The sequence below is a fragment of the Nymphaea colorata genome, chromosome 2 (assembly GCF_008831285.2).
Source record: "Nymphaea colorata isolate Beijing-Zhang1983 chromosome 2, ASM883128v2, whole genome shotgun sequence".
NCBI lineage: Eukaryota > Viridiplantae > Streptophyta > Magnoliopsida > Nymphaeales > Nymphaeaceae > Nymphaea > Nymphaea colorata.
This window is the reverse complement of record NC_045139.1, coordinates 13,090,999-13,118,091: the sequence shown is the minus strand read 5'-3', so window position 1 is coordinate 13,118,091 and position 27,093 is coordinate 13,090,999. Positions and strand designations below refer to the sequence as shown.

The 27,093-nt window shown below is 40.5% G+C and overlaps 1 protein-coding gene and 1 pseudogene across 1 annotated transcript; one reads left to right on the top strand and one right to left on the bottom strand.

The window, feature by feature from the left end:
* Positions 1-557: 557 nt before the first annotated feature.
* On the bottom strand, positions 558-1,190 carry LOC116248973 (RING-H2 finger protein ATL70-like). Its single transcript, XM_031622041.2, has one exon. It carries the CDS (start codon positions 1,134-1,136, stop codon positions 642-644), a length of 495 nt encoding a protein of 164 aa, XP_031477901.1. The 5' UTR covers positions 1,137-1,190; the 3' UTR covers positions 558-641.
* Positions 1,191-5,945: 4,755 nt separating this feature from the next.
* LOC126409753 (uncharacterized) lies at positions 5,946-26,615 on the top strand (annotated as a pseudogene).
* Positions 26,616-27,093: the final 478 nt, after the last annotated feature.

Sequence of the window (27,093 nt, the reverse complement as noted above, 5' to 3'; positions counted from 1 at the left end):
AACATCAACTCTATCAAGAAATTTTTCCATTCTTGTTTTCACATAAAGGACTGGGAAAACCTTAAATATTTTTTAGGAATCAAAGTTGCTAGAGCTCCATCCGATATCTTTTTTAGTTAAAAATAAATTGCACACTTGACATTCTCGCAGATGCAAGTATGTTAGGGACGAGACGATCCGATACCATGTTTGTTTGTTTCGAATCACTTATCTGGAAGAAAAAGGGGAAGATACCTCTCGGGCGAGGGAGAGTGGGTGGACAGCTTGCATGATATTCACGGAAGAGGCCTCTTGGCAGCATCAATATAACTTAGCTCTTTCTTTTGCTTTTCTTTGCGGGCCCTTGATCTCTAGCTACGAGTTTAATTTATAATTAAACATGAATGACGAAATTAACAAATAAATAATCTCATGTAGGTGCTTTTACCCTTCCAATGCCAAAAACAAGTAAATAGAAGGGGACGGCCTAGCTACATGTAAATTGTAATGGGGCATGATCCTCGAGTATATATACGTACAGCAAGAGAACATAGCCAGAGGAACGAGGAGGAGGCTTCTAACCAGACGCATCTCGGTTTTTCCGGGTGATCGGCCGGATTGCCGCTTGAAGTTCAGTAGTCTAGCTTGCTCGCCAGCTCATTCTATACCACTTGGGCCAAGGGAACAGCTACCGCCGATGAGGTGGGCATGGAGTAGGGCGGGGGAGAGGTTCGGCAAATTGGGCAGGTCGGATGCTGCTTCAACCAGCGATCCAGACAGTTTAGATGGAACAAGTGGCCGCAATCAGGCAGCAGCCGGAGCACGTCCGAGTCGTTGTAGTCCGCCAAGCAGATGGCACAGCGATTGGGGATATCGGAGTCCCTCGGGAGCGTGGCCTCGGAATAGGTGAGCGTTGGGTAAGATCGCAGGGTGGCGTCGTCCAGACCTCCGCCGACGACTACCAATCGGTTGATGGGATGGTCGGATTGCGGTAGTTGCCGCCGTGTGGTGGTGCTGGCGCGGGCACAGAAGTAAGATACGACGGTGATGGTGGTAATGAGGAGGAACACGCCCAAGGCGAAGCCCGTTCCGTAAGCAATCCCACTCGCCGGAACGTCTTTGGGGTCGTTGTCGGAAACGCCGGTGTTGTTGCTCATATTCTCTCTCTCTCTCTCTCTGAGACTCTTGCAGCGGCGCAGCCTTTGCACAGAAGCGTCCAAACAATGGGGCGGGGAACGTGATCATTCACGTCAAATAGATATAGATGGCATTGTCAATGACTCGACGGCGTTGAGAACTCCATGAAGACGCATCTTTCGTTCTCTCCTATGCAGCCTGTACGATGAGAGAGAGAGAGAGAGGGTGGGGATGAGCTAGTCGTGGTGCAATATAATGCCGAGGTCAGAGGGCATTTCTGAAAGTCAACTCTTGGCTCTGCTGGCTTTCTCGGTCATCTCTCTCTTTCATGAGTTGGTGATCTCAAGTTGACCCAACAGGCTTTCTCGGTCATCTCTCTCTCTTTCTTATGAATTGTTGCCGGTTTCACTGATTCGCTTATTATTTTTCAATATTCGTGCAGCTCACGGCTCAAACAATGACGCGTATAAATTGGTGTTGGAGTTGGATAACCGAGAAATTCCTTTGTGGGGGCGCCGCTTAATTATATGCGGAAGCAAGAAAGAGCGGACAGGCGACAGAAGGCCCTCGCATCTCGTTCAATCTTCTTTGCAGACACGTCCTCTCGCTTCTTCGTCTCTTTGGCGTGCGTTGGAAGGAAATGTGGAGCGGGAGACGATGTCTGATGCTGCTTGGCCCTGAGATTGGAATTTTAAAAGAGAGTCACGAGCCAGATGCGAGTACCTCGGTCAATTAAAAGGCCGACTTCATTGGTTATGCTATTCGGGATTCCTGTCAGTCTTAAGCGATCTGAGAAGCTTCCTGATTCCTCACCCTGCCGACTAATTGCCTGATGATTCCCACTGCCCCTCTGAGGTAAGGGGAGGGAGTGTGTGTGTGTGCGCTGTTTGAGAAGACATTCTTGATTGATAGACTCCTACCAGTTCTCTTGATAATGGTACATGTCTCAGTTTTTTTTTTAAAAAAAGATTAAAGCATTTTTACAACCATGCCATATTTACAAATCATCACGGCCTCCCCGTGCTTCAGTTTGATATGGAATGGAATCAGACCATGCTTAATTGATGCTTGATTATGGTGTGAATCCGATCAGTTGAAAAGCAGCCATGCAGCATCATGATATATTATGTAATAAAAGCTTCTTCTGCTCGATCAACATGCAGATGAAACTTATTTGTGCAAAAAATTGATATATATCTTTAACTGCATGCATTCTCTCTTGGCAAAATTTGGCAGGGACCTGCCTAACTGGCTAACGCCCATCCTCCACTCCTAATTAACCAAGGATCATCCCTTGGTTGGTAGTAGCCACACGAAAGTTAACTGTTTGAGATTCGCATGAACCGTCTGATTTAATTAAATCTCTGATAGCTCAAATCTGATACAAATTAACAAGAGAAGTAAAAGTTTTGCCCTTAAAACGCACACATTTACCACTCGCCTTTGCGGATATATGCCACATGCAAGCCTCTAGTTAGGCATACAACTGTTCCCCCGTCCACAGCCTAGCTATAAAGTCGAAGTCCCTGTAGGCCGCCTAAGCCCAAGGTTTTGCCACCCATCGTAGTTGAACATAACAGAACTGCTTCGATCTCAAATGGTACGCACTGTTGGTGACAATTGGGGAACCAATTTTGCTCTACTCACTCCACTTCAACATTAGCCCACTTCTCGCAAGAAGGCAAAAGTTTAGCAATAGATAAAGATGTATCTCAAAATTAACCTTTTTGTTGTCTGATATCTTGAGTTGAGCTTCTAAACGGTTTTGTCACTACAAAAAAAAAAAAAAAAAAACATTACTGACTGTCAGAAAATGTTGATGAAGCAGAGGCGCACGTTGGTAATGCTTATACCAACTTTTTGTGACGTCATTGGTGAAGAATGTGTCGGTAAAAATCATCACCGACACACAGGACCGACGTCAAATATCACCAGCACAGTCTACATGTAGGTAAATATTGATTATTATGGATGTCCGACCGCATTTGTAATAATCAATTATTTTAGACATCCTCAAGGTTGTTAGTAAAAACTATACTGATAATGGACATGGACGTTCGTAAAATTTTTTACCGACATATAACTTGGCGTCAGTAAAAATTTTGACTGACAAACCTTTGGATGTCGATTAAAGATGTCCGCCTAACGTTGTTATTACTATTTATTAATGCAAATTTAGGCCTTAGTGAAAGTCTTTTAAGTTTTCTTTTTCTATCCGAGTATGACATATTTTTTTCAAAAATCGAAAATACATATACAACATACCTGCTTACATTGTCCATTTATCAAAATAAACAAAACAATTACATGTCTACAAATCAAATGTATATGTATAATAGACATTCACACTTATATTACAATACAACTAATTCACTGTAGTTTAAAACTACAAAAACATTTTTAACATAACGTTAACATAAACTTTTCACACAACAATCTCATTGATGAAGTGAAAGTTTGGTCTAAAATGAACATTAAGAAAATATGTTAGTTCTATTAGAAATGAACTTTAACATATATCACTCATTACAACAAGTAAGATGTTATGTAACCTAGGTTTGTATCACCCTACTGTTGTAGCATAAACTAAGTAACTTGAGCATGAAATTGAAGAAATTGAGACTCAAGCGAAAAAACTTTATCCTTGAAGGATGCATATTCTTCCCACATAATGCATATTTCACCCGATTTAAAAGACGATCCAAATTAAAAAGGACTAACACCAAGCTCCATCATTCGTACTCTATCATATATCTCTTACTCCATCACTGTGGAGTATACATCATTACTTTTTGGAGTATCTTGTGTCTCTTGAGGCACTGTTTTGAGTTGTTCATTTAGTTGATTTTACAATTATCATGAAGAATACAATTATTTGAGTATATGATAATATATATGTTGTTGAGATAGAAAAATGTAATTGTTTGAATGAGACTTACAATCACATCATTGGTTCCAGGGTTAAAGTAATTCAGGTTCTTATTAGTCCTAATAGCAATGTACAACTTAGCACTTGATGGCTTCTTATAACTTTTTCCAAACTATATATTGCAATTAACACAATATGTCATATTATATGCAGTTATATGTCAAATTAGAAAGGAGGAGAATGAAGTGAAAGGAAGAAAGTGTGTTTGGCTGCGAGGGGAGGGAAATGAAAAAGGAAAGTGAGAGATTGTGTAGTATAAATCTCTTCCCTCTTAAATCGGACAGATTGGGAAGGAAAGAAAAGGAAGGAAAGTGGAAAAGTCTTTTTATTCTCACACTATCCCTCCCATTCTTTTCACGTCTTCAACAAACAAGGAAGAGAGAGGCCTCCTCCCCTGCGCAAGAAGACTCTTGCTCACATCTGCTGCTTTTTCTCCAGGAGTGAAGGGACGCTTAGCAAGGAACAAGGTGCGTCCCTCTCTCTCTCTATATATATATATATATATATCTCTTCTTCTTTTTCATTGTTGTTTTTCCTGCTTTTTCTCTCTCATACTCTGCCCACCAACGTCTGATGCTTCTCTCTCTCTCTCATCATCATCATCTTCTTCTTCTTCTTCTTCTTCTTCTTCTTCTTCTTCTTCTTCTTCTTCTTGTAGATTTTTTTTCTGCTTTTCGGTGCTTCTCATACTCTACCCACCAACGTCTGATGCTTCTCTATCTCTCTCTTCTTCTTCTTCTTCTGCTTATAGATTTTGTTTTTTCTGCTTTTCGGCGCTCCTCATACTCTACCCACCAACGTCCAATGCTTGTCTCTCTCCTTTCATTTGGTTTATGGCCTTTCATATGCATTAATATTTGATACAGATGAATTTATTAGTGTGTATATATACATTGGTATTATGTGTCTTAAAATTACTTTCATTTATCTTAAAATTTTGATAATACCTTGTTGCTCTCCTAACTGCTAGTGGCAGTTCTTGATGTCGTCATAACCTCCTCTGTCATGGTAGTTTTTTATAAAATTAAATCTTTGATGTGTGCCACTCTTCAATTCGAATTTGTGATTATCATACTTTTAAGCCTAGCAAGCACCATGTTCGGGCAATTGAACGGCCTACTTGTGAAGCAGTAAATGTGAAGGGCATCCTCCTTAGATATGAAAATGAACGGAAGAGCATGCCTTCATCTATGGGAATCTGAAACAGTCGTTTGATTTTTATTATTTTTCTTGTATATTAGAAATAACAAGTAATGCTAATAAAAAAATAAAAATAAAGAGAGAGATTGGAGTTAGGCATTGAAGGATGATTGTTGGTATTGCTAGTTATATATTTAGCTTGCACCATTGCGCAGCCCTTCATCATTGGTTTCTATGAAGATGATCAGCCGGAATGCCCGCGGTCTCTTGGGCAGAGCCTCCCAACGAGAACTAATGATGATGTTTGAGATGAAAAAAACGAGATGTGGTTGCAGTCGTGGACTTAGCTAACTTTCGAGGGTCTGAATAAATTGTTACTCAAGCTTTTTGGATTTTCAACAGTATCTAATCGAGAATGGGAAGGTCACTATACCAGGGCTTTCATTTTGAGATAATAGAGGATCCAAGTGTCATTGGGATGAAAAACACACGAGCAAGGTAAAATGGTTGTTTATGTGTCTTTTTTGAAACCTCTCATCCTTTTAAGAGAAGTATTATTATAAAATATTATAAATTCTGTTTTTTTTTATTTATATAATCCAAATAACCATGATTTTTAGTTTTTTTTTCTTATTCAAACAAATTTTTTAATCAAACTTTTTCTTTTCCTTTTCATTTCATTCATTTCTTTGTTTTTTTTTCAACCAAAACGTTAGTGCATAAAGTACCGTTGCGGCCGGAGAGGCTTGCCGGTCTTCCCGTAAGTTCCCACCCTTCCGATTATTTCAATTTCTTTCTGCGCAGACTCGCTCCCCCGTTTTTGTCTCTTCTCATGTCCGAACGTTCTTATCCTCGACTCACCTCCATTGCTGTCGGCTTAACCAACCCCTAAACTTCAATACTCACCCCATTCTCGTTGCACGCGTTATCTCTCGGTGTCCTCTTTATCCTGACGGCAATTCCTCCCCTTCTTTGTTTCAGTTCGTGTTTCCCTTTTTCTTCTTTCACGCCCTTCTTTTCTTTCCAACTTCTTTTGGGGATCTCGCGTCTATGCAGATCTCGTGTGCTACGTAGTGGCGCTTACCTACCTTATTGCGGTGGGTAGATTTTCATGTTCTTTCCATTTTCTGTCGAAGGAGCGTCTGAAATTTCTCTTCCACGGTTAAACATTTTGGGGCGTTCTTTCAGGTTCTCTGACAATCTCATCTCCGCTTATCGGTTTTGTTATGCTTTCCATGATTCGAAGACGGCGAAATGCTGTAAAATGGTATAACAAGGAAATGCCGGTTGTGCCATGATCCAAGGTATGCAGTGCCCTCTTTCCCTTTAAACACGGCTGTTTCGTTCCCGCGACCTGTAAGCGAGTTGCTTGCCGGTTTTGTCTAGTTCTTCATTTATTGTTACTGTTATTATGTACAGATTACTTTCAGATGTCGTTGATTGTTTCATCACGTACATGGTGGTATCATTTACTTCTTAGTTACCCTCCCGTTGGGCAACGTGAGATGCTAACCGCTATTCACCCTTTTTCGCGGGAAACTCCATGGGTCATACCAACTTGCAGATTTTGTCAAATGTTAGTCTCTGCACTTACATATCTTACTCAAAGCCATCTGGAAGATGGGAACGGTTTAAAACTTGGTGGATTCCTCGAGCTGGTTATGTTGACGCATAGTGAGAATAAACAGTTGAAAAATATCTAATGGTTGAGTGCCAGATAAAGATGGACAGGTGAAAATCTTAAGCAGCTAACTCCAATGAACATGCTTTTTCTTGAAAGAAATGCATTTAGTGTTTGCCTTCACTTTTCGGGTGTGTTAGCGCTAACCTTGATAAACCCTTAGAAGAGAAAATCCCAAACTCACACGCACACATCAGCCCTAATACCAGATTAGGGTTCTCCCTCACCAACGCTCAAAACATGTCATGCCCTAACTTGGGTCCCTTGACCCCTTTGTATAAGCACTTGGATCAGCTGCAGAAGTGTGTAATTGTCTAGAATCTCGTCTGATGGTTGAAGAGGGCCATTGATGATCGTCTATGGAAATGGCCTGCTTGGCTCTGATACCATTGTTAGCCACCGCTAACCTTGATTAACCCTTACAAGAGCAAATCCGAAACTCACATGCACACACTCAGCCCTAATCCCAGATTTGGGTTCTCCCTCACCAGAGGGGCAACGCTCAAAACATGTCATACCCTAACTTTGATCCTTCGACCCCTTTTATAAGCTCTTTGATCAGTCTCATGGGGACCTGATCCATAGTCTCAAACCCGACGCCTAATACAGTGCTTCCGATACTGATCAAGAAAGATGGTTCATGTGGAGTCTTATCTCCGAATTACCTTGGATACTTAGTAGGCATGGGAACTATAATTCAAGTCTCACTGCGATCTCCCAACACATCTTTAGTGGTGTTTCATACATAGTGTGATGGAACACATACCTGTGTAGTCTAAAGTGCCAAATTAGCAATAGTCATTTCCTCTGAAATATTTCTTTGTTGTATAATGAGTACACTAGTTTATCTTGAATGAACACCTCCGGTCTTTTTAGCAGGGTGTCATCTTTTTCTTGTAGGCTATGAGTACAACAAATTAATGGGTTCTAACGAGAAACTGAATTAAGTGAGACATTAAAGGGGGCAGAAATGCCTCACACGGTCACACCACTTTTCCAGCCAGCAATCTTACCTTTCTTCCTGTATGCATCTGTTCTTTCTTAGCAAAAATAATGATTAAAGCTTTTGATGCATTTGACAAAGAAATGGCTTTAGAAAAGAGTTTGAATAAACTTCATTAGTGGATGAAGCTCTGAAGTTTACATAGACATGGCTGAATGCACTGGCAAAAACAAGATTCAGTTTCATAATAAAGCTATCAGTGTGTATATAATGCAAAAGAAAGTCTTTACAAACACATCTACCTAAAATTTGGTATCAATGAGTAGGATCTCATCTATTTAGATTTTAGATTAAAGGGCGAAGTATTTGTCATTCATTAGTACCATGAGGCATGCTTTGGCAAACATTAGCCCACTTCTCGCAAGAAGGCAAAAGTTTAGCAATAGATAAAGATGTATCTCAAAATTAACCTTTTTGTTGTCTGATATCTTGAGTTGAGCTTCTAAACGGTTTTGTCACTACAAAAAAAAAAAAAAACATTACTGACTGTCAGAAAATGTTGATGAAACAGAGGCGCACGTTGGTAATGCTTATACCAACTTTTTGTGACGTCATTGGTGAAGAATGTGTCGGTAAAAATCATCACCGACACACAAGACCCACGTGTCAGTGTCAAATATCACCAGCACAGTCTACATGTAGGTAAATATTGACTATTATGGATGTCCGACCGCATTTGTAATAATCAATTATTTTAGACATCCTCAAGGTTGTTAGTAAAAACTATACTGATAATATTTTGGCTCAGAAATTTCAATATCATATATTTAGTTGTCTTAATCTTGATTAGTCAGTTGGGTCGGTTATGCACCAACTTGTGTTTCAAACTAGCAACTAATTGGTCAGGCAAGTCAATTCATCAGCCTAGTTATCGGTCTAAACTTTGACCTACAAAAATATCTTAAGTTCTGTGCATAGGTGTATGTGCTTTTGTGTTTATGTCCATGTACATATATATTTTCTGATTTATTTATAGTTAATCTACTTGGACTAAGTCAGATAGACTAGTCCCGGTTAGTCTTTTTGGTGTTTTGGGCAACCTGTGTCTGACAACTTAGAGTAGTTATGATTAAGAGAAAGATAACGGCAGATATAAAGTGGCTACTAAGAAGCCTTGAGTCCAAATTGCATGATGCAGGGCATATTGGTTCCATAAGAACCAAAGCAAATGTTGTACAGTCTGAATTGCTTGAAAGGCATGAGAAAGTCGGTTGAACTTTTGGATGCTCCAAAACCTTTGATTCTTTGAAGTATCTCTCTCACACTCTGCCAACAAGGGTGTAGTGTAGCTGGTCAGGCAAGACATGCATATTGGGCATGTCTTTTATTTGATTCCCATGGGTGCTACCTTCCTGATGGCATCAAGAATTGGGCTAAGGGATTTTATTTGGTGGCTTTGGAATGGGGTTGTTGGTTTTTCCACCCCACACCCCCCTGGTCTCGTTAGGACTTCCCTTTTTAGTTAAATTTTAGTATCTTACAATTGATACACACATTTCTCATTGTGGAATGGATAAGTTGTTATCCTTTCTCTCATAAGTAATCTCTCTTTTCAACCTATTATGTTTGGTGATGCAGAACTATCAACTAACCATGGGAAAGGTCTTTTTTCAGTTAAAGTCTAATATCTTACAACTGACTCATTTCTTATTGTGGAATGGTTTGATAGGGTGCAGATTCTGCAGAAGTAACCATGGGAAAAGGTCTGCATATTCATGGACATAATTTATTAATTGTCATCTCAATACAACTAAAACACCAAGGTGTTCTGAGGATGCTAAGGACATCATTATGCTTACACGTACCAACACAAAGTAGTAAGCTATATATTTAGGTTAGACTGATCAATTTATAATTGCTTGCAGAAATTACTCTGGCCTTTTTCTTATCAATTTTTGATATAAAATTGACAAAAATGGGATTCAAGAAAGGTGCATCTTATGCTCATGGCCCATAAGGCACAAATGCCTTTGATATTTTGAAGAAATTGCAATATATTGCCATTTCAAATCCACTTATAAATATTGGCAAAATATCATCATAATATAGCCAAAAACAAAAATATCATGATATCTTCTCCCGAGATTTTCAAAAAATCTCTTTTTTTTCGTACATTTAAAAATGCGATTTGTTTGTTTTTCTGTTTTATATTTCAAACAAGTTATTCTCCTTATATTTTGAAATCAAAATATTAGTGAACCTATTATCTCGTAACTTATTCTCTGTATTTTCAAGTTTCAAAACTTTTGACTTATGAGATCCTCCTGATATTTATCCGAAACGTGTCTTAAAAATGTTCCTGAGAAAAATATTACGAGAATGGCCAAGAGAGGTACTGGTGGCTATGCCATAGCCTGACAATTAAAAGATCTCATAACAAATCAGTTGTGGCTAGTGTTATGTCTCATTCTTGTATCCATTCACATGTGACAATAGTGTTGCTTATCATCCAAATATTTGTCTAATAAAGAATAAACAAAATTCCCTTGACACTACTCGATTAATGGGAATGTATTAGGTTATGAGGTTGCCATGATGCAGAAGTTAACAAAGGGACATATAATTTGACAACTTCAACTGTACCAAAAAGAAGTCAGCTGTGGCCAAAAGTTAGTGGTCTTCATAAAATTCAAATCTGTGAATATATTGTGATAGTTGGGTGTATGGGAACATATTCAAAGTGTGAACTGCAATGATTATTAGCGAAAAGCCAAGGGAACATCAGTTGAACAATGCAGATCTATCCCGTGCCTAGAGATTTTGAGGCTTTGTGACACATTGGCTGCTTTCAAATCAAATCCATCTTGCTTTCTTTTTGTTTCCAATGTAAGGTCTATGGTGGGAATGCTTTTGAATGCTCAAGCATTTTCTCATGCTAGCGCTGGATATCTATAGGCTGCCAAGGTACTTGCTTATTGATGTCCATAAATTATTAAAAAAGATCTAATATTTGAGTTGTTTATCTAGTTATAAGAACTTCTTTGACTAATGACTCAAAGGATCATGGATTTAAGGACCCTCTTTGCTGGTTGAGTTTTTATTCATTGCATAATTTGCTTATTTTGTGATAAGAAGGGGAAAAGATACCTGTTTTTGGCTAGTGTTTTTGTCTTCACATGATTGAGAGTTCTGGATTGTAGGCACTCGATATTCATATTAGTCTATCAGATACTATGATCTGCCAGTAATTTTTAGCCTTATGCTCTAACACCAATTGGTTATTTCATATTTGGATAGATTGACAAAAACATTGGTACCTTCTTTTGGCATTCATGAAAATAGTTCCAAATTTGTGTGAATTTAAGCAATGAGGTGAGCATCAGCTGGTGAGAGCCAACACTTCTATCTACAAGTTTGTTTCATTTGTTACTCTGCATGTTGGCTTATGGGCCTTCATTTTGTGTTTTGCTAAATTTTATGTCATTGCCATTTTCTTATCTTGCCTCATTGGCTTAGGTGGCCTTTGTTTTTTGTCTATTCACTGAGTTTTTATTAAAATGCATATTAACCATATGGACTTGATGGGTTATATTTTCTAATTGCAGGTCTTAAAGCAAGTGATTGACATCATGGGTGTGTCTGTCAAATGGTTTAAGGTGCTAATTGTCTTGAGGAAGGGAGAAAACACACATTTGGAGAAGAATGTGAGTGTGGTTCCAATATCCATAAAAGTTATTACTATTCTTATTATTTTTTCTCTCAATATAAAATTGTTTACTTTCTACTCTTTTTGATGTCGTTAACTGGAAAGTGAAATAGAAAAAATACTCTTTTTCCTTCTTATTCTTGTTGCAGCAGAGAAGAAGAGAGTGAGAGAGAGAAGCTGCCGTGAGATTGAACCTTCAGGACTCTTCTTACGATAACCCTCATCTCTCTTATAAAAGAGATTAGGGTAAAAAGGGATTTACAAAATAACTCAATGGAAAATAAGGAAAATATTAAAGAGATCTTATAACTCTTTAATATTACAAGGAACCTCCTAAAACATAAAACTTTTCTTGTTCAACACTCCCCCTCAAGCTGGAGCATACATATTAAACATGCTCAGCTTGTCACAACATCTAGAGAAATCACCAATAGGAAGAGCTTTGGTGAAGATATCTGCAGCTTGATCTTCTGAAGGAACATGAGCAGTGGCAATGGTTCCTGCTTGAACGAGATCTCGAATGTAATGGCAATCCACCTCAATATGTTTAGTTCTTTCATGGAAAACTGGATTGTTTGCAATGTGTGTGGCTGCTTGATTGTCACAATACATCTTCATGGGAAGTGTGATTGACACACTTAAGCTGGATAGCATGGATCTAGCCCACGTCATTTCTGCTGCTGTTTGAGCCATAGCTCTGTATTCGGATTCTGCACTAGATCTTGACACCACACCTTGTTTTTTGCTTCTCCACGATATGAGGTTTCCTCCCACAAATACACAAAATCCTGTGGTAGATTTTCTGTCCTCTACTGAGCCAGCATAATCAGCATCACTATAGGCTTCCACTTCCAGAGTCTTGCCTTTTGTGAACAAAAGGCCTTTGCCAGGAGAAGATTTCAGATATTTAACCACCATCAAAGCAGCATCCCAATGAACTTTCCTTGGTTTTTCCATAAATTGACTTAGTTTTCCCACTGCAAAACTAATGTCTGGTCTTGTCACGGTAACATAGAGAAGTTTTCCAATAAGGGATCTGTAAGATCTAGAATCCACTAATTCTGTTTGGTCATCATGAAGATGTATACGTGGATTCATAGGTAAATTTGCCGGTTTAGCTCCTAGCATCCCTGTGTCCTGCAATAAATCAAGAACATATTTCCGTTGAGAGAGAACAACACCCTCACCATTGCGAGCAACTTCTATGCCCAAGAAGTATCGTAGAGGACCTAGATCTTTCGTCACAAAGTGTTTTTGAAGAAACAACTTTGCATCAGAAATTTCTTGATCAGAATCACCTGTCAGGATAATATCATCAACATAAACCACGAGAACAGTTATACCTCGGGAAGCCTTCTTGATAAACAAGGAATGATCAAGAGGAGATCTCACAAAGCCACACTGTGAGACTACCTCGGAAAACTTGTGAAACCACGCACGAGGACTCTGTTTGAGTCCATAAATAGCTTTATTCAGCTTGCACACTTTTCCACACTCCCCCTGTCGTTCAAATCCCGGTGGTTGTTGCATATAGACAGTCTCATCAAGATCACCATACAAAAAGACGTTTTTGACATTCAGTTGATACATGTGCCAGTCATGGTGGACAGCCACAGAAATAATAAGACGAATGGTTCCCAACCGAGCAACTGGAGAGAAGGTCTCAAAGAAATCCACACCGTAGGTCTGCGTGTAGCCCTTAGCAACCAATCGAGCTTTGTATCGTTCCAAAGAACCATCAGAATTATACTTAACTGTGAATACCCACTTTGAGCCAACAATATCACATCGAGGGGGAGGATCAACAAGTTCCCAAGTGCCCCTCTGCACTAAGGCATCCATCTCATCTTGCATAGCCCGTCTCCATTGGGTGTCTAATAAGGCCTGCTGGTGACACGTAGGAACTGTATGAGCAGCCAAAGCATGAATGAATTGTTGCATATTTTTACTAACCCCATCAGTAGACACAAAATGAGATATAGGATGTAAAGTACATTGTCGTCTGCCTTTGCGAAGAGCAATAGGTAAGTCTTGACAAGGATCAGAATGAGTAGGGCTATGCGCTTCAGATGTACTTACCTCCTGAGAAACGGTTGGCAAAAGATTATGAGAAGGGTCCTGTCGACGTGTGTAGACCAGCGGTGGATCACGAAACTTGAACACAACAGACGAAGGAGATTCAACAGGGAACGACTCCAAAGGAATAGGAGGAATAGGTAGTGGGTCTGGAGACCGTAGCATCTCAGTAGACATAGGAGTGAGGCTATAATAAGGTTGAGACTCAAAGAAAGTGACATCCGCACTGATATACTCTTTTTGGGTCAAAGGATCAAAGCATTTGTAGCCTTTATGGTTTCTGGAGTAGCCAATGAAAATGCATTTAATGGCTTGGGCTCCCAATTTGTCACGTGTGGGTCCAAGAATGTGAACAAAGCATGTGCAACCAAATACTTTGGGAGCCACTGGAAACAAAGATCTTTGTGGGTGCACAAGTTTAATGGGGATCTGGTTATCAATGGAAGATGAGGGTAAACGATTGGTTAAGTAGCAAGCAGTAAGAATAGCATCTCCCCAAAAATATGCAGGGAGATTAGTATGAAGCATAAGGGAACGAGCCACATTTAAAAGTTGACGATGTTTTCGCTCAACTATTCCATTTTGCTGGGAAGTATGGGGACATGTAAACTGAGGAGAAATGCCATTATCTGAGTAAAACTTCATTAAGGTAGATGCCTTAAACTCAAAAGCATTATCAGTGCGAATGTTTTTAACAAGAATACCAAACTGGGTCTTTATTTCAATAATAAGGTTTTTGAGAGTACATACGACTTCAGACCTTTCCTTCAAAAGGAAAACCCAGGTGACTCGAGAATAATCATCTACGATGACAAGAAAATAACGAAATCTTGACCTACTAGCAACTCTGCTAGGACCCCACACATCAACATGAAGAAGATCAAATAGTCCACAACTGGACGTACTAAGACTCGATGAATAACTACTACGAGTGTGTTTGCCAAGTTGACAAGCTTCACACTGGAACGACTCTGGTAAGGAGAGATGTGGAAGGAGATGACGGAGCTTGGAGACAGATGGATGACCAAGTCTGAGATGCCACTGGAACGAGGAGGACAACGATGTGATCGATGATGCTGCAATACCCACGGGATCCGACAGGAAGTAGATGCCCCCTTTCTCATAGCCTCCACCAATCGTCTTCCCAGTAGGCAAGTCCTGAAATGAACATAAACCAGAGTCAAACGTAACACGACAATGTAAATCATTAACCAATTGTCCGACAGATAACAAATTTGTGGGAAACTTAGGAGCATATAACACATTGGGAATAGTCATAGATTGAGAGATCTTGATATCTCCATATCCCATAATGGGTGACAATCTACCATCTGCAAGTCTCACATGACGTATCTGAGGTAGTGAGTGTAGCACAGTAAACATAGAAGGCGTACTACAAAAGTGCCTCGATGCCCCAGAATCAATAATCCAAGTAGTACCTGTATCATGTGAGATAGTGTCAACAGACATAGCGCTGTCAGTCATAACTGTGGAGGCCGATGGCTGAGTAGATCTGTGTGCTAGAAAGTCCTCATACTCTGACTTATTGATACTCACAGTCATTGTCTCAGGCTGAGAAGAAGATAAAGACCCATCTACTACTGATGACGCTGCTTGGGCCGCTCCAATAGAAGACTGTAAAGAGTTCTTCCCTAGCTTTGATGTAACATTTCTACCTAAGGATGGCGCTGCAGTAGGACGACCATGTTTATCCCAACATCTGTCTTCCAAATGACCTATTTTCCCACAATAAGTGCACTGAAATCTCCCCCGACCTCCTCCTGACCCACGGCCCATGCCTCTTCCCCTGAATAAACCGCGTCCACGTCCTCCTGAAGCTGCTAAGGCAGAGGCATGGATATCACTGGCAGGTGAAGAGAGGGTCACAGCAAGATGACTAAGCCTGTTGTAGGCTTCAGCTAGATCAGGGATTTCTGCTCCAGTCAGCATCTGAGCCTTTGCTACTGCATATTCAGAGGAGAGACCCTGTAGGAATTTCGCAACCATAGACTGTTCACCATGGGTCTTATAACATGTTGGACATGGAGGACGTAATGCTTTAAGTCGCTCAGAGAGGACTTAAGGGAAGCGAAGTACTGAGCAAGACTTTGGTCACCCTGTTGCAGATTAAGTAGTTCCTCCTCTACCTGCAATATTTTGCTAATATTCCTGTCATTCGAGTAAGTCTGTTTCAAGAAATCCCACATTTGCTTAGCCGAGGTGTATGCAATAGTTGATGCAATTTGGGGTTGCACACTATTCATGATCCATGACATGACAATATTATTATCTCCCTTCCATGAACTATATTTTCCACTCTTTTCAACAGGTTCGTTTTCTTCTATAACATGCTCCTTTTGATGTCCAATCACAGACATCATAAACACACGAGACCAAATCTCATAGTTAGATCCATCTAACTTTACAGTAGAACCATACGAAAATGGATTTCCTCCACTTTTAACTTCATGAGAAAAATCAGATTTATTACTTTCAGCCATCATAAATCTGTCCACAAGAGATCAACCACCAATAGCGAGAGAATATATATATATATATATATATATATATATATATATATATATATATATATATATATTTCTATTGAGAAAGAAACTGATCAACAAGAACCGACGTCCCACACGGCAACGTTAGATGCGCAGAAACAATCAACCTGCTGTCCAACTGTTGACAGCAATACCACAACAAAGAAGACTGCAATCTGAAGACAGAAAAACGCTGCTACCAGCAAGCCCACAACTGAAAACGAATCCCCACTGTTTGTATTGTTTGCGCTGACCAACGACTTATCTATTTATGCATCTAACGCTGTTGTACCACAGTTTATCCTTCACAGATCATGAATAATGACAGCAAATAAAACAATCAACATAAACTTGCCATAGACGTCATAGATAGCAGTCCTCCACTTGGCTGCGTTGATCATATAACATATCAAACCATAGGCGATTAATCAGCGCAGACTCCCACACAGCTGCAATACTATATATACTTCTGAAAAATCCACGGCTGGAGTCTATTCACGCATCTGTCCTAGCGTGAATAGACTCCTCCACACTGTTCCGTTGCTGGAAAACAGCAACTAGAACAGGCGAGAGATGAAGGAGAAAGAAGACGGAGGAAGTAGAAGAGATCAAGCCTGAAAGGAGACGGAGGATCGCCGACGGTGTGCGTCACGTCCGCGCGCTGGCTGTGTGCTTCAAGTCTCCAGTCACGTCCGTAGCTCTGATACCATGTTGCAGCAGAGAAGAAGAGAGTGAGAGAGAGAAGCTGCCGTGAGATTGAACCTTCAGGACTCTTCTTACGATAACCCTCATCTCTCTTATAAAAGAGATTAGGGTAAAAAGGGATTTACAAAATAACTCAATGGAAAATAAGGAAAATATTAAAGAGATCTTATAACTCTTTAATATTACAAGGAACCTCCTAAAACATAAAACTTTTCTTGTTCAACAATTCTGTTGTATAAAAATTGTTTTTTTGTCTCCTTTCTGCTTTTCTACAGCAATTCCACAGCAGAGGAGGTGATAGGGGGGCTAGGATTAGTTTGATTATAAGGATGTCGAATGTCAAAAGAGGATTAAACATAAACTGACTAAGGTGCATGTGCTTACAAAGCCCTTTTTCTTTTTTTTCACCTTTTACACTGAAAATTAGCAACAATCTTGTCTCTTCTTGATTTGTAACCGTACTATAGGGTAAATCATGGCATGCATGAAGCGTGCGAACAATATATCACTAGTGGCTAGCTGGATTTTATCAGGCTTAACTTCACATACATAACATGGATAATCTTCATCTTTGCCTCCTTTTGTCTATATGTCATAGCCGGTGAGACTTTTTGTAATAGGTGGCATTCTCTTAAAGATAACGGCTGCAAGTCATGACATTGCTAGGCATCCAAGCATATGTGCTTGTACATGCTTGACCAGTTCTAACTTCTAACTATTTTAAATATTGGCAATTGCAGGTAAACCCATTTTTTTTCAAAATCCAAGGCTGTTAATACGTTTATCATTCTTGTTCATGGAAAAAACTCTGGCTAGAATTTTCTTCACTGAAGGAAAAGGTTGAACTTTATCATAAAAAAAATTCATGAATAGAGCTTTTATCGTTCTTGTTCATGGAAGACATAAGCTCTGGACAAAATAATTTTACAAAAAGTGTTGAACTTTGTATTGCAAAAAGTTTCAAACTTTCAATGAAATAGATCTGCTTATTTGCATGTACTTTTTGTAGAAAGTGTCTAAGGCAATATATATTTTCTGGAAAATAAAATGTCAAGTGGATCTATGAGATCAGATTTACAGAACATCACTTGCAAGACTTAGGTTGTTAGGAGAGGTTGACCTTAAGTACACGTATGAATACACATGTTTGTCACTACGGAGACCTGTAGAGTGTTTTCTAATAGAAGATATCTGCTAAATCAAGGGATTTTCAACTTCTAAAGAGTTTAAAAAATCTATGGGCCTGTCTCCATGAACACACTTTTGCGTATACACTACGTCACACGGATACGGCAGATTGGGTTGAGTACCGGTGTCGACACGCCGACACGGGAATCCCGACACGGCGATACGGCCGGATACGTTTTGGATCGGGTCTGGGTCAGACCCGATCCGAACCACTTTTATAATCCGTTTTAACCTCGATTTTTTTTACGTCTTCTGTTTTATTTTGAAGTGCATTCCATCTCATCCACCGGATTTTGTCTCCCTCCATCGGAACGCTCAACCCACAGCCTAGAGGGAAAACCTAGAGAGTGAGAAAAGAACAAATAAATTAAGAAATAAAGATTCAAAATAAAAAAAAACTCACCATTTCATGGCTCAGCACCCATCCTCCTGCTACCATGGCGGGTCACCAGCCGGTCAGCTGCATCATACTTACCACGTCGCCGGCCTTGGAGCCGCTGGTGGCATGCTGGCCTCCGGAGAAGAAGGATCGTGGAGGTCGTGATTTGGGAGAGAAGGATGAGTGAAGAGAGAAAGAAACGAAGGGTGAAAATGAGGGTTTCGAACGAAAGGGGCCTTTTATAGCTTTCATTTGAACAAATTTCAAAATGGTCCTAAATTTTGTGTTATTTAAACAAAAACGGTTATAATTTTAAATTGTTTGCAAACTCACCGTAACCTCATTTTCTATCAACATTATTTTATATATATATTAAAAATTAAATTGTTTTAATATTTTAAAATAAAAGTGGGTTTTTCTTTGGCTGTGTCTCTGAGGACAGACAAAGTATGGACAAAGAAAGAGGGACGTTAGTCTTTTTATTATAAATTTCATGTTTTTTTATTTCATTATCATTTTTAATTTTTTTAAATATAATATTCGCCGTGTCCGCGTATCCTAAAATTTTGAAATTACCGTGTCCGCGTACCCGTACCCGTATCCGTAGGATACCCGTACCCGTATCCGTGTGACATAGCGTATACATGTTTGTCCTTTTCACACAGAGTACTACAGGGACCTCTACAGTGTTTCCTAGTTGAACATATCTACTAAATCAAGGGATTTTTATGTTTATACAACTTCTGAAGAGTTTAAAAAATCTTGAAAACACAGGTTTGGTTTCGCCTTCTTGCTATCAACTGCCTCGCCTTTTTGCTATCAACTGCCTTGTCTGCAGGACTTGTTCGAGTGTATAAGTGGATTTTTTTTTGGTTGCTAGTCAGTTGTGCTGTCATGTGACACCCTAATGCCTACTCTCTGTCCTGTCATACCTGGATGTGGGTATTCATATATAGTTTTGCAACCTGTCATATTGATACAGATTATTTTTCAGATCAATTTAATTGGTCATATTATAGAAAAGTTCTTCAATTTGAATAAGATGTTTCTTTTATTTTCAATACGTACTAGAAGAGGCAACAAAGTCCAGTCAGCCATTGACTGCTGAGAGTCTGTGACCAAGCATTCATTGTTAAAAGACATTGTTGACTCTTCAGAGTGTGTTGAGATGCATAAATGCAATATCCCAAACACACTTTATATTTATTTTTGTATTACTCAAGGCAGGAGATTTTTCAGCTGCTCAACTTTTAGCTGTGGCAGATGAGCTACTGCCATGTTGGTTGTGCCTATTTGTAGGTGTTGTTCAAAATCCCATTATTTGTGTGTGGTTTTGTTGCATCTCTGACTTTTATCAGCTTTTTTGATATAGTATGTGTGCATGATCTTTAAAATGACAAGGGTAGATATGCTTTGCTTTCTTTGCATCTTCGATTTTCATCAGTTTTGTGGATATAGCAAGTCTAACTGATCTTTAAAGTAACAAGGATTAATATGTTTTCTCCAATTGGATCACTCAGAAAGTACTAAAAATAAATATTGATATGTCCCATTCTCTAGGTTTGTTGCAGTCTTCTTAGACCAGTAACTAGCATATAAAAAATTTGCTGCATTGGGTTCGGTCATTTTTTCAGTGGAACACTCATTGTACCTGTTTATTGATGACATGCTATTCATCACATGATCATTCCTTCCAATCTGTTATTTTCTTGATGTGCTCTCACCATCTTTTTGTTTTCCTGAATCTACGAGATGAATGCCACAGGCATCTTCTGGTTCAATCTTTGGCACCGTAAACAGCAGTTAACTGAAATCTGCAAGAGGAATATAAAATGATAAAAGTGCATTAATCTGGGGGCTACTGAGCTTGGTGTCCAGTCCATCTCTAATACCTCTACCTAATCACAAGATGCCCCTTGTGCTAATCAACTACTAAAACAGAACGCCAGAGAGGGACAAGCTGCGATGTATATCCAAACAGCTTTCTGAGCATTTCTGGTAAATCTAATTTCTTGTTATCAAGTATGTTGTCCTAACTTGCCCATAAGCTGTCTTGATTCGAACACACTATAAATATGTCAAATCCTTGATGCCATTTGTATACCTATCTAGTTTTAAGAGGTTGCTGTAAATCAGGCGATGGATTTCTAAAGCGAGTCTCTGCTTTGTCTGATTACATGTGGAAACTACATGGTGAGCTTACAGTTTTGAATCATGGCAATTATGAATCACGTGTGATAAATATTATAATGCACATTCCAAGGGTGATTAACAATTAATCACTGACATGTCTATGGAGTAGGAATGTTAGATAATAACCATAATATTATTAGTAATTGCTGAATGGTCTACTAATTTTAATGCCAAATATCATCATCAACCTGCATGAACTGGCAAAAGCCTCAAAATTGAGTAAAGGTAACTAAAAATTGGTAAACTGTGCATTTTATCGGAAACAAATAAGCTTTTAAATGCCCGATGAATACTTCTTCACACAACCCCCCCCCCTCCACACACACACACACACACACACACACACACATACACACACACACACATGCAAATGCATGCATACAAACATGCAACAAGTTAAATGTTAAACATTTATTGAATTATGACATTCCGTGTAGTTATTTATATGATATATTTCAAGATCAAAATATTGGATAGGTTGCTTGATGAAAGTATCTTCACTTATTTAATTTCTTTGGGATTCAACAAAAATAGAACATCTATGATATCCATACTGATATTTTGATTTGCTTGAAGGATTGCTAGGGTATTTCATATGCTAAGTGCAAGCAGCATGGATTTTAAGTCAGGCATTATGTGTATGCTTGTAGATATATTTGATTACAGGCTAGGCGATTACAGGCTAGGCGGTGCACTTCGACCACTTGTAGATATATTATGTGTATGCTTGTAGATATATTTGATTCAAACCCATGGTTCGGTTTGAGGTCCATGGGTTTGAATCGAACAAAGATTTTCAACCCATGGTTCTCAAGTATGCAGTTTATTAGAACCATGTATCTAAGGTGAGTCCTATGTTAAATCGAACCTTTGGATCTAAGGTTTGGACAATCAAGAAAAGGTTAGGAAATGGTAAAGAATTTTTAAGCAACATGTTACCATAGCACAATACTTGAATGTGCATGTCTCATTAATTCTAACTGTTTATGTTTGTTTGGTTCCAGATACCTAAATATTCAAAATAGGTTGATGCCATTAATTATTAATTGCAAAAGGCCTTTTAATGATGATTCCTTCGTGCAGGAAGGTAGGTATGATAGTGTTGGATCTGTTGAAGAAATTCAAGCCAAGTAACTGAAACGGCAGGAGGCTTCTGCAAAGAGCGAGAGAGCCATGGCATATGCGCCGATTCATCAAGTGAGTTGTTACAAATGATGGTCTGAAAGAGTCTTTATGCATATTTGATCATTGTTTATCATGTGGCATTCCCTGGTGGCAATTGTTGTTTCCAGGATGTGTACATGAGAGGCTAACAAAACGAATCTGATTATTTCCTTGTCATTGCCTTCATGGAAATCTTCATAGTAAAGGCTTGACCCAACTGCAGGGTGTCAGCTTGGTGTTTAAATAGTTTTACTAATATTGTGATAAAACAAAATTGGTGAAATTGATCAAATGACAAGTAAATAATAGAATGACTAGAGATTCTTTTCATCTTCTTCCTTGTAGTCGCTATAAAAAATATCAACTGAATTTTGGTGCTTTGTTGATATGCTGCGACTTTCATAGCTCTTGTCTTCTCTTAGCTGACCTTAGATATTGGCAATCATATGCTGATCAAAATGGATTTCTTGAAGAGTTTGCAGTTGTCAGAGTTTACGTTTCATATTCATGTAAACGGAACTATTGAGATGCATTATATACAATATGAGCTTCTTCTGTGCTAGAGAGCTTGCCCTTTGTAGATATTCTGTTATGCTACTATCTAGTGGAGTAGCTGCTTCTGCGCTGAAACTCTCTGCACATTCTGTGGTCTGTCTATTTTTGTCTTAGCTGCTGTTGACTTCTAAGTTCTCATGATCAGTTTCATTGTAAGCTGACATGGGCCATCATGCCAAATTTTGTCCATTCACAGTGTCAAGCAGGATTCAGGCAAGTTGCAGTGCATGCAAGTTTTGAACAAGATAAAAACAACTGGGGTTGGAACCGGTTAGAGCGCTGGATGGCTGTTCGTCCTTGGGAAAACCGCTTCATAGATACAAGTACTGGAGATGGTGTGATGGTTAAAGAAAATGGACATGCTGATGTCTCTTCGTTTAAGATTGCTGCCAAAAAAACCTGTCTTTCGGTCCAGTGGCTCCAACCAGAAAGCACATCCTTCTCAAACTGATGGAAGTGGATCATCTTCTGGCAAGCTTGCTGCTACTTCTGCTGTCACCAACATGCTGAGAGGGAAGCCAAAACCTAAGTCGTCCTTGGAGGAAGCAACTGGGGAAGCTGATTTTGGTCGTGCTCTTGGTGTTCGTTCCATGAGCAACCGAGGAGCGACAAAGACAGGCAGATACTGATGTAAAGAAGCGGTTGTCCCTCCCAAACAGTGGTGAGCATCTGCTAATTCTGTTATACTGTCCCTTTTCTGCTCAAAGTTCCCTGTCCACGTTAGGGCTGTTCTAGATGGAATCTCTTACGCCATCGTGGTTGGCTATGATTATATATATATTTTCCTTTGTCCTCTACTAAACCATCCTCGTCACAGTTGGATTGGTGGATTGCATTGAGTAGTGTGTTGTAAGAGATTGGACTGGACAGAAATTCAGAAGAGAGAGAGAGTGTGTGTGTATATATATATATATATCGAGAGAGAGATGATTTACCTTTTATTTTGTACCAGTGATAATCACAAGTGGGTCGTTCTACTGATTGTTTCTTTCTTTCTGCTATACAGCCACAAGAGGTGTTGGAGCTGGGAAACCCATGGTTGCTCCTAATAGGACGGTAGCTAACAGGAAAAAGGCTAAAAAATTTGGCGACCGTACGAAGTGTGAAGAGCAAGGTGGATGAATCGAGGAGACACAGCTAAGTAGGGCATGTGAATCATATTCATGTGATAGTTGAGTCTCTGTTGCGAGGGTTTGGGGTATCTGAGGGTTGTTGATTTAGCTCCAGCTTCTGCTTGTAATTTGTCACCTATGCATATGACGGCTTTCCGCGGAATGGGGAAAGTCGGCTTCGTTTCAGATTTCGAGGAATTGTTTGGGTCGGCAATAAAAGAGCAAGCCCGTTATTGGCTGTTATAAAATATATGGTTAGAGGAGATGGATGAATGAACGAGTGATAGATGCTGCTGTCTCTCGCACGGGCTTTGGTAGTGATGTATACGGGTCACGTGTTTCATCCCGCGTCCATGGGCGGAAGTCAGGTTTACTATTTTTACTGTTCTGTAATCTGTACGTGCACCGTTCTCCTTTGCAAGTCCGAACCAATTGCAACTGATATCGCGGATGATGGAGTAAGCCACAAAAATGCCCCGTCCAATGGACCAAATTCTACTGGGGGAGAGGCGCCGGAATGTCCTCTACCCTCACTCCACCAACTCTACCCTCACTCCACCAACGAGAATAGAAAAAGATAAAACGTATGCTTGTGTGGGAAGGAGGATTTGAAAAAGAGCAAGGTGGTGGTGGGTGTATCTACATTTTTTAAGCAAAGCGGCAGGTCTAAATGCTTTGCCATCGGACCAAATAAGAAGCCTTTCGGCGGCTCACTATTTTTGGGCCTTGTTTACGCGTGCAGGGGATGCCGTTTGGATTGGCGGAAACGCGATAGTTGAGATTTACGGCATTCAATCCATACATGTTCTGATTATTCTGGTTGCACAATTAGAGAGGAGAAATAAACTAAAAACAAAGGAAATTTGCTTTAACAAACAAACGTGCTCTCTTCCTCCTGTCCTTTGCAATCAGCAAGGAGAGAGAGATGCTATCAGCAGCCACCACTTAGAGAAGTGAAGGAAGATCGCCGACCGCCTCACCATCTGCAAATCTACCGGTCTAAGGGAAAGATCGCCGACCGCCTCACCATCTGCAAATCTACCGGTTTAAGGGAAGGGGACAAATGACCATGCTCATTTACCCTTTCGTCCTTCCCTTTGCTCTGCTCCTGTCGGTGCCCGTCCATGGTCGCCCCCGAGTCCTTCCCACGAAGCCGCCACCCGTTTTTATCACATTGCCCGACGAGCTGTTGCCCTCTTGACGTGCTGTAACGACGTTTGCAACGACGGCCACCCAGGCGTTTGCAACGACGGCCACCCACCATCGACAGCGGCAGCAGGTCCTTCCTCCACCGGCAATGCCCAAGATCGCCTTCCTCTTCCTCACCGACTCTGACCTGTATTTCGGCCCGGGAAACCACCAGCTGTACAACATATACGTCCACGCTGACCCTTCCCGCCATCTCAACCCGTTCAAGCGGTGTCTTCCGGGGATGATTCATTCCAGGGAAGCGGACGGAGTGTTCCTCTCCTACGCTTATCTCCGCCGCTCGCCGGCTCCTCGTGGCTGCACTCATAGACGACGAATCCAACGCCTTCTTCGCTCTCGTCTCCCAGCATTGCATTCCCCTGCATTCTTTCCGCTTCATCTACAGCTCTCTCTTCTCTCCTCCTTCTTCCTGCTCCCCTTCAAATTGGTTTACGAGCTTCATTGAGATCCTGGACGACGAGCTTGGGTTGTGGGCGAGGTATACGGCAAGGGGAGGGGACGTGATGATGCCTGAGGTGCCCTTTTCTAGCTTCACAATTCTTCATCCTGACAAGGGAACACGCACTGTTAGTGATCAAGAACCGGCGGCTTTGGCGCAAGTTTGGGCTACCCTGCCTGAGGTTATAGTCGTCCTACCCAGAGGAGCACTACTTCCCAACCTTGCTCAACATGGAGGACCCCTCGGGGTGCCATCCGTTCACCTTCACCCACGTCCCAACCTTGCTCAACATGGAGGACCCCTCGGGTGCCATCCGTTCACCTTCACCCACGTCAATTGGACGGGCAGCACCGGGGGCCACCCCCACACCTACGGTGTCGACGAAGTCAGGCCCTCCCTCATCCGCGTCTCCGCCCTTCCAACGCCACCGGCTTCTCCAACTTCTTCGCCTGCAAGTTTTCCCCATATTGCCTCAACCCGCTGCTCAAGCTCGCAGACTCTTTCATATTCCAGGATTAGTGCCCCAGGATGATGAGGATAGAAAAACTCTCTCTGTCTGTCTCTCTCTCGTCGACGCTAATGCTCGATTGATGAAGAAGTGGGGGCTTGGATGGTGGTCTGGTGCGGCGGTGCCTGGAGTCGTGTGTGTTCCGACCGTCTGTCTCCTTTACCTTGTCTTCCTCTTTCTTCCTGGTTGTTGCTCCTGCTGATAGATTTATATAAAATTTCAGATTGTGGATACATGTTTGTTTGCTTCCTCTTCCCAACCCACCTAACCTTGGCCCTCATCCCCATCATCTCCACGGTCTCCCTCTTTTCTGTTGCGGGCGAATGATCCCGCTTTACTTTCGGTTCCATCTAGGATGGTTATTTTATGCGCATGTGTATGTCAGTGGGCTCATTCCCTTCCCTGCAACTATTTTGGTTTCCTATATCTTTGCCTGTTTACCTTTGCGCTTGCGGACAGGATAGTCTTCACGGCGGCCTGACCGCTGCCTTCAGGGCGTGGTTTGTGAGTTGTGCCGAACAGATATCGTCAATCATCTTGGCCTCGTGTCCACCACTTCCATCCATTTGCGCGTCAATCATCTTGGCCTCGTGTCCACCACTTCCATCCGTTTGCGCATCAATCATCGCAATGCGTCGGCTAAAGATCTATCCTTTCTTCCGCTCCATTTATGGGCAGCTTGCTTTGTGGCCACGCACGCTTTCGGGATTCAGGTCAGGAGAGGAAGAAAGTAACTAGGATGTGTATTTAACTTAGATATTTACAGAAGGATGTCTTAGGATGCCTGGCCTTAAGAGTATTAACTATTAACAAATATATGCTCCAGTTTTAAGTTTCCTATTTTACTGCTTAGGTTAAGCACATGTTCAACCACCCAAAGAAAAAGAAAGATCCCCCTTTTGTGACTGCGAAGATGGAACTGTGAGGCTTAAGAGATAAGTACCATTTTACCCTTCACAAACCATGTTTTTTTTTTCGCCTCTTTCCTAATATTTATTCGTCACCATTTCTCCTATAGCACCAAAGTAGCACAGTCGTTGCTCTATTTCTCTGTCACAAATAGCACTGCCATCCAGAGCATCTGATTTGTCCTGTATGCCTCTAACTTCATCTCAAACAATTGTTTTCCTCATAGGTTGAGTTCTATCATCATGGAATGACTCTCTCTTTCTCATTCTAATCATATTTTCAAGTATTAGCTTTTTCTTTTGCTTCTCTTTGGTGGTAAAATTTAATTTTGTTTTTCATTTTCACGAATGTCATTTTCCTTTTAGATTTTTTATTCTTCTTAACCACATATAGTTCTAAATAAACCGATAGCAGTAGCTCTTATCTTCGCCTAGGTATGCATTTGAGAGGAACACCACCGAAGATCGTCAACGTAAACAACTAAAGCAGGTTATTGAAAATCTAAAGTTTTTGTTGGAAATCCACAGACATCAATAGTTCACGTGTTTTAGAAATAAGTTCCGCTGAAACAGGTAATTAAGCATTAACATTTCTA

Bases quoted from the DNA above. Each gene is read 5' to 3' on its own strand.
- LOC116248973 (XM_031622041.2), bottom strand. From the start codon at position 1,136: ATGAGCAACAACACCGGCGTTTCCGACAACGACCCCAAAGACGTTCCG.